The 16541-nt window shown below is 50.2% G+C and overlaps 3 protein-coding genes across 3 annotated transcripts; 1 reads left to right on the top strand and 2 right to left on the bottom strand.

Annotated features, from left to right (window-relative positions):
• Positions 1-42: 42 nt before the first annotated feature.
• WDR46 (WD repeat domain 46) lies at positions 43-7745 on the top strand. Its single transcript, XM_055329857.1, has 15 exons — positions 43-208; positions 310-522; positions 631-711; positions 856-968; positions 1093-1180; positions 1311-1372; positions 1630-1734; positions 1822-1972; positions 2090-2225; positions 2419-2518; positions 6287-6600; positions 6749-6843; positions 7001-7096; positions 7250-7363; positions 7476-7745. Exons 1-15 carry the CDS (start codon positions 140-142, stop codon positions 7575-7577), a joined length of 1839 nt encoding a protein of 612 aa, XP_055185832.1. The 5' UTR covers positions 43-139; the 3' UTR covers positions 7578-7745.
• Positions 7746-8021: 276 nt separating this feature from the next.
• B3GALT4 (beta-1,3-galactosyltransferase 4) lies at positions 8022-9908 on the bottom strand. The gene is made up of 2 exons (XM_055329866.1): positions 9628-9908; positions 8022-9488 (listed from the first exon to the last, which is right to left on the bottom strand). Exon 2 carries the CDS (start codon positions 9463-9465, stop codon positions 8311-8313), a length of 1155 nt encoding a protein of 384 aa, XP_055185841.1. The 5' UTR covers positions 9466-9488; positions 9628-9908; the 3' UTR covers positions 8022-8310.
• Positions 9909-10361: 453 nt separating this feature from the next.
• RPS18 (ribosomal protein S18) lies at positions 10362-16525 on the bottom strand. Its single transcript, XM_055329875.1, has 6 exons — positions 16430-16525; positions 15892-15990; positions 10966-11052; positions 10784-10885; positions 10588-10679; positions 10362-10479 (listed from the first exon to the last, which is right to left on the bottom strand). The coding sequence occupies exons 1-6, from the start codon at positions 16430-16432 to the stop codon at positions 10404-10406; spliced, it is 459 nt and encodes a 152-aa protein (XP_055185850.1). The 5' UTR covers positions 16433-16525; the 3' UTR covers positions 10362-10403.
• Positions 16526-16541: the final 16 nt, after the last annotated feature.

Raw genomic sequence — 16541 nt, 5'->3', positions numbered from 1 at the left:
TCATTCAAGATGGCGCTCAGACGGCTTCAGGCCTGGTAGGCACTGATTGGACGAGGGCCGGCGGGCTTCCGGGAGTTTCCGAGCGGTCTGTGGACAGCTGAGAGAAGTTTGCACGTGGGTCGTCGTTCCGGTGGGCTAGATGGAAACAGCCTCCAAACCGGGCAGAGATGTCCAGCCCAAGAAGGCCAGACTTCAGACCAAGAAGAAGGTAGAGACCTCGCTAGGGTGGAAAGGAAATGTTTAGCTGCGGGGTCCCGGGGGTGGGGGGGCGAGGGCTATAGAGTGTTAGAGCTTGTGATCTGCCCGTAGAAACCGCGGAGGTACTGGGAGGAGGAAGCCACTCTGACCGCTGCCGGAGCCTCTCCAGGGCCCCCTCGTAACAAGAAAAGGAATCGAGAGCTCCGCCCCCAGAGGCCAAAGAACATTAACATCCCAAAAAAGTCTCGGATCCCCGGGAAGCCTCAGTTCCCGAAGAAACCTCGAGAACAGAGAAATCTTGAGCCTCAGAGGAATTTGTCCGGGGTGAGCCTGGGACCTGATAAGGTGGTGGGGCAAGTTGCCTTGTACTTTACAGGTGCGATGGTTGGGGTCAACCCTAACCTGTCTGCTAATTGCTTCCTCCTTCCCCAGGCCCAGGATCCATTTCCAGGCCCTGCTCCCATCTCTGAGGAAGTGGCTCGCAAGTTCCGTCGCATTGACAAATCCAAAAAGGTGAGGACCAGCTGGGAGTGAGGAGGCACTGCAGCCTGGGAGAGCATATGAGTGAGTTGGATGAAGAGGAACTGTGTGACTCTCCTGGCACCCCACATAACACCTGGTTCTTTTTTCATTACTCTCCTGCCAACGCTGGTATAGCTGCCACATTCGAAGTCGAAAACACGAAGCCGACTAGAGGTGGCTGAAGCTGAGGAAGAGGAAATAAGTATTAAAGCTGCTCGTTCTGAACTGCTCCTTGCTGAGGAACCTGGGTAAGTGGATCCTAATGTGGACCTCTCCAGGCCCTGCTTGATGGGGCTTCTCATTCTCATTTTTACGTTGGTACACCCACCGTGTATTTGTAAGTTTTACCGCAACCCTAGTGCTCACTCTTAGGTTTCTGGAAGGGGAGGATGGGGAGGACACAGCAAAGATACGCCAGGCTGAGATTGTGGAGGCTGTGGATATTGCAAGTGCAGCCAAGGTGAGTCTGAGGTTGGAAAAGGGGCCACTGGTGGCACAGAGCAAGATAGAAGTGGGAACTAGAGGTGGGAATTACCAAGAGGAGCCCATTCTTCCTTGATTTTTTTTTTTTTCACTTTTCCCTCTCTCAGCATTTTGATTTAAACTTGAGGCAGTTTGGACCCTACAGACTGAATTACTCCCCAGTTGGGAGGTAAGATTGGATATCAGTGACTCTTGAACTAGGATGTGGTTCATCTCCTTAACCATTTCAGCCACACTCACCTCAGCCATACGGTATATGTTTAGGCTGATGACGTGGGGATGGTTCTGTGATTTGTTTGCATATGAGGGTGAGCATGTAAAGCATCTCCTTATCTGGAGAGGCGGGGCCGGTGGGGGGAAGACCTCATGGTCTGAGTCAGGGTGCTTCCCTGTGTTGACATGCTGCCTGTCCCCCACCTCCAACAGACACCTGGCTTTTGGAGGGCACAGGGGTCATGTGGCCACCCTTGACTGGGTAACAAAGAGGCTCATGTGTGAGATCAACGTCATGGAGGCAGTGCGGGACATCCGGTCAGTGGGGGTGGGGCATCTCCTTCCTGACTGAATGACAGTCCCTTGACCCTCTTTCCCTCGTAACCACTTTTCCCCTCCTTCCAGGTTTTTGCATTCAGAGGCACTGTTTGCTGTCGCTCAGAATCGCTGGCTTCACATCTATGACAACCAGGGCATCGAGCTCCACTGTATCCGCCGCTGTGACCGAGTCACACGGCTGGAGTTCTTGCCTTTCCATTTCCTCCTGGCCACGGCTGTGAGTGCCTCTGGAGTGAAGAGACTGGGTGGCAGCCCTTGAGAAGACTGTTTCTTCTCTGGGATCCCAGTAGAAGGATGGAGGGCAATCAGGACTCATTCTTTCTCGCTCTCTCAGTCAGAGACAGGGTTTCTGACCTACCTGGATGTGTCAGTGGGAAAGATCGTGGCAGCTCTGAATGCTCGGGCTGGGCGGCTGGACGTCATGACTAAGAACCCTTACAATGCTGTCATCCATCTTGGACACAGCAATGGTTGGTCTCTAGCTGAGCTTTGACTCTTTGACCATCCTGACCTGCTTTGGTTCCTTGTTTGTACTTTGCACGTTCCTTCAAGTAGCCTCTATTCCTCCCTCTCGTTACCTCTTGGTCTTGAGACCCTGTCTTTCCCAGAGGTAATCACCTCAGTGCCTGTTAGTGACTTTGGCTCCTCTCCCCTGACATCTAGGTACTGTGTCCTTATGGAGTCCAGCCATGAAGGAGCCGCTGGCAAAGATTCTCTGTCATCGGGGTGGAGTCCGGGCTGTGGCAGTAGATTCTACAGGCACGTAAGTCACTTGTTTGGTCCTGAGGTGCTGAGAACATCACAGCTGGGTAGAAAAGTATAGAAGGCAGTGTACTTTTAGGAGCACAGACTCACAGTCAGGCTGTCTAGGTTGTAAATCCTGGTTGGGTAGCCCAGATGGCTCAGTTGGTTAAGTGTCTGACTCTTGATCTTAGTTCAGGTCTTGGTTTCAGGGTGGTGAGTTCAAAGCCTGTGTTGGTGGAGCCTCCTTAAAAAAATAATAAATAAATCGTGATGGTAGCCACTGACTAGCCATGTAAGTGTGGCCACATTCCAGAACCTCTGTGTGCTACATGCTTTCCTTACCCCAAGAGTATGGATGAGTATCTAGCTCAAAGGTAGAAAGCTTTTTCTATAAAGAGCCAAGTAGTAAAGATTTTAGGTTTTGCTGGCCAAGAGGCAAATTTGAGTGTGTTATATAGGTACTTAAGTAATGAGAAAGCATCACGAATTTTTAAGTGATGAAATTCAAAATATAATAATTACCGAGTACAGGTAACTATTTTTATAATACAGGTCTAATGGGAAGAATTGGATTTCTCTTTTTGAGGATAAAATTTTGCTCAGTTGAGGTTCATAGTTAGTGTTCTAAATCAGCAAACTCAGTTGCAAATGTTTATCTATTAATGTCAGTCTGTGGAGAGATTTTACTTAGTCTTTGAAAACATCTTTCACACAAAGGATGAGATAGGTGGCACATGAAACACTGTCAAGTTGTAACCATCTCACTGAGTTGTAGTGCACCCACAGTGGTGTAAAGAGATGACATGCCATACGTGATGTTGGGTCTTGACTGCTCTCCCAGGCTGTTGTACAAAGCAGCCACAGAAGAAGCCAATGAATGAGTGTGATCGTGCTCCAATAAAACTTCCTCTGTGGCCACTGAAATTTGAATCTCCTATATAATTTTCGCCTATTTCAAAATATTTTTGAATTTTTTCCGGGCACTTAAAAAAAATGTCCAAACCATTTGGAGCTTTAGGGCCATCCAGAAGTAGGTGGTGGGCTGGATCTGGCATATGGGCTGTAGGTCCCAAGCCCTGGGGACCTAGACATTAACACGAGTTAAGGCATGGTGCCCAGGGAGCATGGAGCACTGGGTTTCACCATTGGTATCAGAAGTGATCATTCTCTTTAGGCCTGGCTGGTGATGTGAGGGGTAGGAGTGGTGGGCCTGCTCTGAATCTCTACTCTTCGGGAGTTTGCAGGTGCCCCGCTGGGCTGTGTGAGGTGTGCGTGGACATGCATGTGTGTGTATGTATGTATGTGTATACCTGGTACACTGTTCCACACAAGTTCCCTCTGATGGGATTAGTTGGTGTTCCTTTAATACCCCTGTCAGGCACTCACATATGAGGACCTGCTGCGGGCTGGGCTCTGCTGCAGTTCTGAGGGGTACAGGGATGAAGGGGCTGTGGAACTTGCCATGGTGTGGTATTCCACCTTATGAACAGAGACGGGGACTGTAGTTTACGGAAATAATTAGCCAGGAGGTGTATTTAGTTTCTGCTGAGTTGTCTTTTGTCACTTGTCACACCAGACTTAATGTGTCCATCCTGGGATAGGTCAGCCCACTCGCAGATTCCTCCTTGCTAGCTCTCTTTTTGCTGTATTTTCCTGTCACCTGGCTACATAGCCTTATAGTCTTCGGCTATCTGGATGCTTTCTGAGTGCCCAGGTTCTGCTCCTTGCTTTGGTGACAGAACTTCATTACTGCCTGTGACCCATGAAGTCTTGGCTGCTTTCCTCCCGAGAGCCCCTCCAAGGTCTATTTCTCTCCGTCCTTGCTGTCTCCTGTGAACACCCACGATGCTCACAGCCACTTTCCAGACTCTGGTTCTTCTTCCTCGAGGCGTGGCCTAGGCTGACTTTCCCACAAGCTACTTACCTTCTTTTACACTGCTGCACCTGAATCTTCTACATGAAGTATAAACTATGTAACTTTATTTTTAAGTAGTCTTAAAGTCAGGAAAGGTTTTAAAGAAAGTCGGGTTTTGGGCAGCCCTGGTAGCTCAGCGGTTTGGCGCCGCCTTCAGCCCCGGTGTGATCCTGGAGACCCAGGATCAAGTCCCACGTCGGGCTCCCTGCATGGAGCCTGCTTCTCTCTCTGCCTGTGTCTCTGCCTCTATCTCTCTCTGTGTGTCTCTCGTGAATAAATAAGATCTTAAAAAAAAAAAAAAAAGAAAAGAAAGTTGGGTTTTATGAAAACCTTCCACATGCTCAGACCCTCTTTGTCCTCCACAATTGTTGTATCTTTGGAGACAAGTGATTTGCTTCAACCATTTTTATTCTATATTTTTGCCAACCTGGCTTTAGGAGAGTGCCTTCTGTGGGCCACTGAATCTCAGCTGTGGTTTGCCTTCCCTCTGGGCTGCTGTGGTCAGGTACTGCTGTGCCCAAGGCCTCATCCCTTAAGTTCCCTGAGATTTGGTCAACCCCTTGAGAACAGCTGTGGTCCTTGATCTTGAGCCCACCTCTTCTTATCTCTGGTCCTCCTCAGGAGTGCCTCAGACAAGCCACAGGGGCTCCAGAGCTGAGGCTTACTGTCTGCCTTACGAGGCATTCTGGGAGCTTGCATTAGGATTGGATTGGATTCTCAGAGCCAAATAGTTGTCTGCCAGTTTAGAAGTGTGGTAGTGTAGCCTGGATATCTTCTGGCCAATGGGCTGGTGGTATTTGTGCAGGGGATCCCAAAGGTGGGTATGTGTGGGGAGAGAAGCTAGCATGTGCCCTTGTGTTGTGGGTTGAATGAAAGGTATGACCCCGTGTCTTGGAAGCTGTAATTCCTTGTTAGCACTGATGTCTTTCCATCTGTTGGAGCTGGGGTCCTGATCATCTTGTCGTGTCTGGAGTCATAGCCAGCTGGGCCTCTCTTCAGCCCCATCACAGGGTTAGTCCCTCTCGTAGGAGCCCTTCAGTCCCCTCTTCTGGGGTTCCCAGCCAAAGCTAAGAAGAGAGTCCATGGCCTATTGGCAAACTTACATCCCCTGGCCTGCCTGGTCTTCCGTCAGCCTCCCTCTCTGAGGAACAACTTGAACATAGAAACTCCTAACCTCTGAAAACAGACAAAACCTCTGTGCCTTCCCTTCTTCTGGGGAGACACAGGGTGGGGCAGGATCCTCCAGCACATTATGTCATTGCTTCCTCAGCTTCTCTCAGGTCCTTGCAGTCTTCGGCTTATGGTCTCAATGCCAGAGAGTAGTGTTGATGACTCAGGGTTGGGTCTTCAGTCTCAGTTTAAAGAGCCCCCTGAATCTGTCTCCTCGTCATCCTCCTGACCACATGTCCCTCCAGTCCTGAAAGCAGACCTCTGCTTCCATCTCACCACCTCCACACTCTGATGTTTATTCATTTTACCTGCTGTATGTGTTTCTTGGTTTTCTTGAGAATGAGCTGGAACAGCTCTAATCCCAGTTTTATTACGAAGTCCTCCCTGACCACTGTTGTCAATCCTTCTCTTTGCTGAGCCACTGCACTGTGTGTGTGTTAGAACATCATGTTTTGGTATAGATGGGCCTGTGCACCGTAAACTTTGGTCAAGAGGACAGACAGAAGGGTCTTGAATTCTAGCCTGACGTGAATTCCAGCTCTACCATACCATTCACCCTAGTCTCCTTTCTCTGAGCTTGTTTCCCCATCTGTAAAAGGGAAATAAAAGTTGTTTTTCCCCAACAAGACTTCATGCCCGCACTTGGCCATAGCCCTGCTCAGTAAGCCCACACGACAGATTAATTGATCTCTTTTCCGCCAGGTACATGGCCACCTCTGGCCTGGACCACCAGCTGAAGATCTTTGACCTCCGAGGGATGTTCCAGCCTCTGAGTGCTCGGACCCTGCCCCAGGGAGCGGGGCACCTGGCCTTTTCTCAGCGGGGACTGCTGGCTGCGGGCATGAGTGACGTGGTCAACATATGGATGGGGCAGGGCATGGCCAGCCCCCCGTCCCTGGAGCAGCCTTACCTCACCCATCGGCTCTCAGGCCACGTGCATGGTCTTCATTTCTGCCCCTTTGAAGATGTGCTGGGGCTGGGGCACAGTGGGGGCATCACCAGCATGCTGGTCCCTGGTGAGTAGGCTAGGAGATGGGATCCACGTGGATGAACTCTGGATGGAAGTTTGGGTTTGCTCAAGACAGCCAAGAGCAAAGGGCTTGGTGGAGCTGGAGCTGCTGGACTGGGTTCTTTTTATGGCTCCATGCTTCTCCCTTCCTCCAGGGGCTGCTGAGCCCAACTTTGATGGCCTGGAGAATAACCCTTACAGGAGCCAGAAGCAGCGTCAGGAGTGGGAGGTGAAGGCCCTGCTGGAGAAGGTGAGCCTGTGCTGTGTGTGGTTTGGGCTGGGGTTGGGGAAAGCTTCCTGTGTCCCAAGTCTTGGGAAGAGTGGGATTCAGCGCCCTGGCCTCTGTCCTTCTTTGGGTCACTCTCCTATGGCTCTTGACCTGTTCTTGTCCCTTTGTGACACCTCAGGTGCCTGCAGAGCTCATTTGTCTGGATCCAAGAGCCCTGGCAGAGGTTGATGTCATCTCTTTGGAGCAAGAAAAGAAGGAGCGGATAGAGAGACTGGTATGGAGCAAGGCCCTGGTGCTCAAGCCTTTCTCACCTCTACAACTTCTCTCCCCCATGCCGTGTCCCCAGAAGTATGGCACAGAAGATGGGGGCTGCCACAGTTCCTGGCCTCTGAGGCTGTTCTAGGTTTCACCCTTGTCCCTCCCTTAGGGCTACGACCCTGAAGCCAAGGCTCCCTTCCAGCCAAAACCAAAACAAAAGGGCCACAGCTCGACAGCAAGCCTGGTAAAGAGGAAGAGGAAGGTCATGGATAAGGAGCACCGGGTAAATGATCATTGCAGGGGTGGGCTAGGCATCCTACTGGCTGAATCCTGCTGCTAGTGCCTCTGCCATTGCCAGCCTGCCCCATCTCATCTCGCCCCCTCTCCCTACCCAGGACAAAGTCCGGCAGAGCCTTGAGCAACAGCCACAGAAGCAAGAGAAGAAAGCCAAGCCCCTGAAGGCCCGGCCATCTGCCCTGGACAGATTTGTACGCTGAGCCGTGCTCCAGGATGGCCTGAGAACACCAATCTGTCCCCATGACTGCCTGTGGGGAAATGACCCTGTTCCTTGGAATAAGGAGAGGGCACTGTGCCCCTTCCTCAGCTGGAGAGAGACAGCTGGCTCCGGGGCAGGGTTGGTATTAAAGAAGAAGGTAGTTTTGTTATTTTTTGGATAATGTGTGTAGATCGTCCTGGGGACCTGTTCCCCTCCCTTTGCCCAGCATGGGACTACTCTAGGAACTGAGGGGGTCGTGGTATCCTGCTTTTACCCTCACCCCCTATCTTGTGAGGTCTATGACCTCAGCCGTGTTCCTTAGGGGCCTTCCTCTTTCCCATGTCCCTGGAGATGTCCTTCCCATCCAGAATGGTCTGGCAGCCTCCAGGCTCCCCAGGTTTGCGTTGTTAGACTCCTGGTGAGGACTACGCTGCACTCGAAGAGGTAGACAGACAAGTTTATTGAGGAGCTTGTGCCCCTTCCCCGCCATAGCTGGAGAGAACAATCCCGGCATTGTTTTGCTCTTCCTGGTGACCATCACTAGGTCTGGCAGGCCAGGCCCTGGATTTCTCCTGTATCCCTCCATCTTCAGTGATAGATGGAGCATTTGATAGAGGAAACCGATCAGCTGCAGCCAGTCAGGGCCCCCTGTATTGGGCCTGGGCCAGAGAAGGTTGTGGGTGTGCTGGCTCGACCCTCAGCTCCTTACTCCTCTACTATGGCCCCAGGCACTCTCAGCTATGAAGCCAGGCTATTACCCGACATCGCAGGATGCCCAAAACTTCCTGAAGCCAGGAACAGAAGGGTGCAGTCCTTTCCCCGTCAGAGCCGCCCACCAGCTTCCAGGCTTCCTGCATCTTCCAGGGGTCCAGTTTGTGGGATGTCAGCAGGAATTTCCCATAGCAGCACCGGTCCAAGGGGTAGTGGGTGGCCCCAGCCAGCTTAACACAATGGGTTGGGGTGAGACCTCCTCGTCGGGCACTCACCCCCACAAAGACATCCTCCAGTGGCAGAGGGGGTGCCCGGCTGGCCACTTTTAGGATGAGCTGCACAGCAGAAGCTGAGAGCACGTACCCTGTGCCAGAGGCATAGGGTGGAAAGGGGCCCCAGGTGGGAGGCCACTGCTCCTCTGATATCTGGTGCTTGCTCCCTGGTGTCCGAGAGGGGTGCACCCGCCAGTGCACACGGCCCAGATACAGAAGAGGCATTGGCTGGCTCTTCAAGATGGACCTTTCTTCCCACTCTTTATCTCCAGCCTTAACCTCTCTCGGAGGCTCCTTGCCCTTCTCCCATTGTTCCCAACGGCCCCCTCCTCGCCGAATCAGCTCTGATACCAGTTCGGGGACGTTGACGAACACATCATCATCTGTCTTGAGGATGTAGCGGGCCATAGAACAGTGTTTGTCTGCCCAGTTCAGCCCACTGAGGGTCTTGAGAGTAAGGTTACGGTAGGAGTCCCGGAAGGCCGCCTGTAAGATGTCCCCCTGGGCCGCTGCCTCCTGTACTAGGTCGATGTCGTGGGGTTCCTTGGTAGGATGCCACAAGCTTGGCTCTCCCAAAAGAAAGAGAATCTGCACCCGGAACCCTTGGGCCTCGCGCAGCCCGCCCCACGAAGCCCGAATGGCATTTCTTCGGTTCAGGTTCTCTGGGGCCGTGCACACCAGGATGAGCAGGAAGGGTGGGGAGCCGGGACCCCCGCACGCCTTCTCATTGGGAATCAGGAGGCGGGGCAGGGCCAGGGGCGGCCCCGGGGAGGCGGGAGCCGGGCTCAGGGAGGCCAGAGAGAGGCTCAGCAGCTCCTCCCCGATGCCCGAGGGCCCAAAGAGGGTCCAGATAATCACCAGCAGTAGGGCAGCAAGGAGAAGGCGCCGAAAGAGGCTGAGGGGCATGGCGTGGGGTAATCAGAAGTGACCTGGAGGGAAACACGAAGGCGGTTAGCGGGAGGAAGCCCCGGGTCCCTAACCGGCTGCGCCTAGGCTGGAGCGGGCGGCCGGTGCGCGCGGCGGGTACCGGTGCCGGAGGGGGCCACAGCCAGGACTGCGGGAGGTTACCTCGTCGGGGCCCCGCCGCCCGAGCTCGGTTCCGAGGTTTCGCTGCAGCGCCGGCCGCCCCTCCCCCGCCCGCGGTGGCGGCTGGGCCCGCCTCCCTCCCGGGGAGGGCGTGGGGCCGCGCGCACACCCGCCTCCCGGAAGCCGCTCCGAAGCTTCGCGGCTGCGGCGGACCCGGTACGGCAGGCGGAGCACCGGCGGCGGGAGCGGAGTCCGGAGCAGCGTTCCGCGGACGCAGAGCAGCCTCCCGGTGGCGGCGAACCTCTTCAGCCACACGCGCGCCCCCTTGCTGGGCCGCGGAGCCCAGCTCTTCCGGGTCAGCGATTTGGAGGATTTTATCCCTACCGGCAGCCCGCGACTTCCGGCCTCCGCGGGCCCGTTTTTTTTTTAAAGCAAGCCAGGGGCGGCTAAGGCCTGTAAATACCCCCCAGGCCATCCAGTGCTCAGGGTAGACACGCCTGCCACGCCGATGCGCAAACCCCTGGGGACCTCCTTTGTCTACAAACGGGCTTGGGGTCACCCTCAAGGTCGAGTGATTTTTAATTTACCTCTAACGTTAGTGGGCAGGCGCCACAGGGTCGTTTCGGGTAGGACGGCGAGTGGCAATACCACTGCTTCAGCCCACACCCGGGGCAGCTTAATGAGGCCACCCCACAAGAGGACAAACAGCCCCAGGGCCCGGTTTGATAGCTCCCCCCTCCCCCAGGAGAAAGAAGAGAAACACACAGAAGGAAGACTTAGGTGTATAAACGATTTATTAACAGACAAGGCCTACAGGTTTATTTCTTCTTGGACACACCCACGGTGCGACCACGGCGTCCTGTGGTCTTGGTGTGCTGGCCTCGGACACGAAGTCTGCAGGTGAGAAAACAGAAGGGTCACAGGTTATACACAATGCAAAGGAAGGAGGCAGAGCATGGCAAAGCTCTGGGAGCCTAGGGGCAGGGAGGGACTCCCACTCACCCCCAAAAGTGGCGCAGCCCCCTGTGGGCTCGAATCTTCTTCAGTCTCTCCAGGTCTTCACGAAGTTTGTTGTCCAGACCATTGGCCAGGACCTGGATTTGGAAGAGGGGATGAAGAATGTTTTATTCCCTGACCTCCTAGGACAAATTCTGACTAGACACACCCTGCCTCTTATCTCTCCCATCTTAATACACACCTGGCTGTACTTTCCATCCTTTACATCCTTTTGTCTGTTCAAAAACCAGTCAGGGATCTTATACTGGCGTGGATTCTGCATAATAGTGATCACACGTTCCACCTGGCAGGCAGGACAAAAGTCAGGTACAGAAGGCTTCCCTTCCAAGGCAGGCCCCAACCCAACCCGCCCTCCCTCCTCACCTCATCCTCGGTGAGCTCTCCTGCTCTCTTGGTGAGATCGATGTCTGCTTTCCTCAATACCACATGAGCATATCTTCGCCCCACACCCTGTGGAGAGGTTTTGGAATTGGGGTTGAGTCTGATTTTTGGTTCCCTTTATAGCCCCACTATTCAAAGAGGACACAAAGGTAGGGCCTGCAACCACCCAGTGTGATACTTTTCTGAATACAGAATCTAACGATTAAATACTTTTTCAGGGGTATGTCTGGCAAAAAAAAAAAGAATCTTTTTTCACACTGCTCAGCATATATAGCCATCAGATGCTGACTGTTAAAGACACTTGCAACAGCACCTAAGAACAGTACAGTATCTTCTAGTCTCTGCATCGTGGAGGACAAAGGGCTTGGCTCTCAAAACTGATGGGTACCATCTCAAAATTGATGTGGTGCTCTGGGTCTGTAAAGGTCATAATTCTTTGGGCAGAACACCCCATCACCACCATGAACAGTTTTCCAAGATCACAAACTTGATTTTGTCAGTGTCTGGAGATGACCAGGGAAAAGGGAACTAAGTGCCCAAACGAAACTGAAAAGGAACTAATGCTTAAACTGGTGGCACGGTCAGCACCAATACCGGTTCTCCTTGCCACCTGAACTCATGAAGCAAACACACATGAATTGTGAAGAATGATGTGCTGGGTTGAATAGTATCGCCCACCTACCCCAACAGGTCCATCTAGAATCCCAGGATGTGACCTTAATTGGAAATAGGGCCATTACAAATATAATTAGTTACAGTGAGGTTACACTGGATTATGACAGGCCCCGAATCCAATATCTGGTATCTTTTTAAAAGGAGAGGACACAAAGTGGAAGAAGGCCATGTGATAGGAGAAATGATGCAGCTAACAAAAGGAACGGCAAGGATAACCTTGGGTGACAACCACCAGAACATAGGATTCCCGGAAGAGCATGGCCTTGCTGACACTTTGATTTTGTATGTTTGGCATCCAGAACTATGGTAGTTTTTGTTGTTTTAAACCAACAAATCTGTGGTAACTTGTTTCAGCAGCCTCAAGAAATGGAGAGATATTTCCTCTGTGTAAAAAGTGACCTAGGGGGCATCTGGGTTGGTTAAGCATCTGCCTTTCAGTTCAGGTCATGATCTCATGGTCCTAGGATTAGGGCCATGCAGGACTCCCTGCTCCGTGGTCAATCTGCTTTTCCCCCTCCCCACCACTCAAATAAAAATAAAAAAAAAAAATTAAAAAAAAAAGTGACCTAGAAAATCAAATTACAGGTTGATTCAGAAGAGATTAGGTCTTAGACACGTGGGTAGTTTATTAAGTGTCCTACTCGTGATTTCAGCTCAGGTCATGATCTCAGGATTTTGAGATTGAGCTTCATGCTGGGTTTTCTTCAGCATTCGGATTCTTTCTTCCTCTGCCCCTCTGCTCACACATATACTCTCTCTCAAATCTTAATAACAAAACCCTGAAACCCAAAAACAACATTAGAGTTTATAGATAAAATAGTATGTCTGAGATTTAGATTTTCTTTTAAAAAGACTTTTATTTATTCATGAGACAGAACCAGGCTCCCTGCAGGGAACCGGATGCGGGACTCATCCCAGCACTCTGGGATCACAACCCAAGCCAAAGGCAGATGCTCAACCTCTAAGCCACCCAGGTGGCCCTGAGATTTACTTTTAAATGATAGTGAATATAGATGAAACAAGATTGCAAGTTTTTAGCTAGGTGATATTCATAGGGGCTAATTTTCTTCCCTCTACTTTCATATGTTTTAATTTTTCCATAATTAAGTTTTTAAAAAGTTGCTGTAAACTACCTTTTTTTTAAAAAAATTTTTTTATTTATTTATGATAGTCACACAGAGAGAGAGAGAGAGACAGAGACATAGGCAGAGGGAGAAGCAGGCTCCAAGCACCAGGAGCCCGACGTGGGATTTGATCCCGGGTCTCCAGGATCGCGCCCTGGGCCAAAGGCAGGCGCTAAATCGCTGCGCCACCCAGGGATCCCCTAAACTACCTTTTTTTTTTTGATTTTTATTTATTTATGATAGTCAGAGAGAGCGAGAGCGAGAGAGGCAGAGACACAGGCAGAGGGAGAAGCAGGCTCCATGCACCGGGAGCCCGACGTGGGATTCGATCCCGGATCTCCAGGATCGCGCCCTGGGCCAAAGGCAGGCGCCAAACCGCTGCACCACCCAGGGATCTGTAAACTACCTTTTTTTTTAAAAAAAAAAAAAAAGTAGGCTCCATGCCCAGCATGGAGCCCAACAGGGGAGAGGCACTGACTCTGAGATTAAGACCGGAGCTAAAATGGAGACAGATGCTTAACTGACAGAGCCACCTTAAGTGGCTAAGATTTTTGATAGCGTTGTTTGCTGACTGATACGGACTTGCCAACTTTCTAAATTAGATCCCTTTTCCAAGGGGACCACCTGTTTCCTCCATCCAGAAGGGTAAGTATACTCAGGGGACTATCTCTCTTATGCCCAACTCCAACCTCTTCCTCCCAGGTTTCCAAATAACTCAGATGGCAGTGTCACCCTGATTTAGAGAAGGGCAGAAGATCAGCCAACCTTAAATAGCCATAGGGAAAAGTCTACAAGTAGAAACAAAACAATTAGGAAGGGATCACAGGATAAAATAATCTTAATAGGATCTGTATTCTCTCTCATTCTCTTCTACTTACTGTCAACTTCCACTCCATTCTTCAAACTTCCCTAGGCAATTAATCTTGCTTACCATTCTTTAACCACATCTTTTGAGGAATCCCTCCCCATCCCCAGCTCCCCACACTGCACTTTGTTCCAGTTGCCAAGTATTACCCCTCCTCCTTTCTGGATCCTTAACAAAGAAAAAAAAAAAAAAGACCCCCTCCTGTTCAAGCTTCAGTTCTATCATCAGAAGAAGAGCTACCTCAATTTGCTGGCTCTCCACACAATCAGCAATAATCTCTGTATAATCTATCTCTAGGGATAACCTTTCTCAGTGATAAGCATCAGGATCCCTAAGAGACTTATTACAAAGTTCATAAAGTACCTTAAAGTCCTTTGGTTAAATTGTTTTAAGTGGATTACAAAGGCTATGACATATTTAATGAAAGTAAATACAAATCCAATTAATTTTCAGAAACAAAAAGAAAGGGTTTAACACAAGCATCCCATCAACTGCAACCATCTTCAGTACAGGCACACCTTGTTTAAGGACGCTGTGCAGATACCCTGGTTTTGTTTACAAACTGAAGGCTTGCGGCAAATCCTGTGTCAAGTCTCAGTGCCATTTTCCCAACAGCATTTGCTCACTATGTGCTCATGGCACACTCTGGTAATTCTCACGTTATTTCAGACCTTTTAATTATTTTGTTATAGTGACTTGTGATCATGGCTCCTTGAAAGCTCACAATGATATGCATTTTTTAGCAATAAAGTATTTTTAAATTAAAGCATGTGCTTTTGGGATCCCTGGGTGGCGCAGCGGTTTGGCGCCTGCCTTTGGCCCAGGGCGCAATCCTGGAGACCCGGGATCGAATCCCACGTCGGGCTCCCGGTGCATGGAGCCTGCTTCTCTCTCTGCCTGTGTCTCTGCCTCTCTCTCTCTCTCTCTCTGTGTGACTATCATAAAAAAATAAAAAAAAATTTAAAAAAAAAAAATAAAGCATGTGCTTTTAAAAGACATAATGCATTACTACACATTCAATACTGAAATACTGACTAGAGTAAATATAACTTGCATATGCACCGGGAAACCAAAATATTTGACCCACTTTATTGCCTAGAACTGAACCTACTATATAAACCTGAGATATGCATGTCTATTCACTATCCCATTTAAGCCTCATAGCAATCTTTAAAAGTACTAGTATATTTTATATTGCCTTACTAGTTTCAAAAAACAGAAAAAAGCAATCTTCTTATTTACCATTTAAGAACATTTAAGTACCATTTGAAAATTGTACTTCCTGCAATAAAACAAAAGAACCAAAGAAATCTGATCAATCTTATGAACCAAAGCTAGAACATATAGCTTTGATTGGTCAAGTTATCTAATACTTATGTTTCCTTTAAATTCTTTGAAACCAGGCTACAGCATCCCTGGATCCATTTCTAACATTGCATGAGCACCTATTATGCACCAGGAGCTGGGAACTGTGAACAAAATAGGACTACCCTGTTTTGTTCACAGTTCTATCCCTGCTCCCACGGTGTCCACACACTGGCAAAACCACATTCAACCATATCCACAATTACACATACTAACAAAAACAAAACAAAACGATGGAATGACCGCAACTGGAAGACCAGTTCATTAGATGGGTGAAAGAAAACACCCAAACTTATGCTCACCGACCTAAGGCATAATATGAGCCAAATACTGATGGTTCCTATGAGGTAGAAAGGGGAAATGCATTGTATTCACCTCTGACATTGGGATAAATACTCTGCTCACGATGTAATGATACTCCTCCCACTTCCCAACTATAGGTTTCTTCACACTTGGGAGTCAGTTGGCATTTTGACTACCCACCATGTATGATTACAAAATTTCTAGGGCATGTAGATCACAGGAAGGGTAGCTGTCACGATACTCTGCAGTGGGGAGCAGGAGCAGAAACCAAACCTAGAACGAACTTCACAGGATGACAACAGGTGACGGTCCAACAAAATTTTAGTGAATTCTAGAAGCCGAGGGAACCCACTCCCCATCTAGAGTATCTTGGCTTGATGTGCGACTCTTCTCTGGCTTTCATTACGTACCTTTTGGTGGAAATGATGTAAGAGACCAGGGGACTAGTCACTCTTTTAACCGTTCTTTAGTTTACCCAGCAGCTAAGGTGATCTGGTTGGGACATGTCTCCTGGACCCTTCCTCACTTACAGCAATCCCGTCTCATTTACAGGCTCCGTTCCTTACCCTACCTTACCTTAATTGCCGTGATGGCAAAGGCTATTTTCCGCCGCCCATCGATATTGGTGTTGAGTACTCGCAAAATGTGCTGGAACTTCTCAGGGATCACTAGAGACTGGCAGAGATAGGGGGAGAAACAGGACACCGTCAACCACCATCAAACAGTAACGTCAGAGGAACGTCCGGGTTGTCACACCGGGAGCAGCAACCCTCCCCCCTTCAGTCCTGCTCGCAAAACCTTAAGTGTTCAAGCTCGGGAAAACGCAACCTCTGGGAGGGGGCAAGTCTTCTGCCCGTTCCCAAAAGTACACTGAGAGGCGGAGACCTCAGGTCCCCATTCACGCCCAAGCCTTTTCGCCGGTTTCGAGTGACTCTTCCTCTGGCCTACTCCACAGAACTGGAAGTCCTCAGTCATTCCTTCCCAGGGGTGCGCTCCAAAGATTCACACAGAAAGTTGCTAACCCCTAAAACAGGGCGTTTTCTGCTCCCTAACAGCAGACTTTCCGTGTCCCGGTTCCGATGTCGCCGGATCCCCGCACGAAATCCACTCTTACCATGGCAGCGGCCTCTGCAGCGGCGTGCAGGCCTCCCGCGGAAGAGGGAACGGAAGTGACATACTAGGCATATATAGCTATCAGCGGAAGAGGCGGAGCGGTCACGCAGAAG

Source organism: Nyctereutes procyonoides, unplaced genomic scaffold (genome assembly GCF_905146905.1).
Source record: "Nyctereutes procyonoides isolate TBG_1078 unplaced genomic scaffold, NYPRO_anot_genome, whole genome shotgun sequence".
NCBI lineage: Eukaryota > Metazoa > Chordata > Mammalia > Carnivora > Canidae > Nyctereutes > Nyctereutes procyonoides.
Note: the sequence above shows the minus strand (reverse complement) of the source record. Positions and strands in the feature narration are given on the sequence as shown.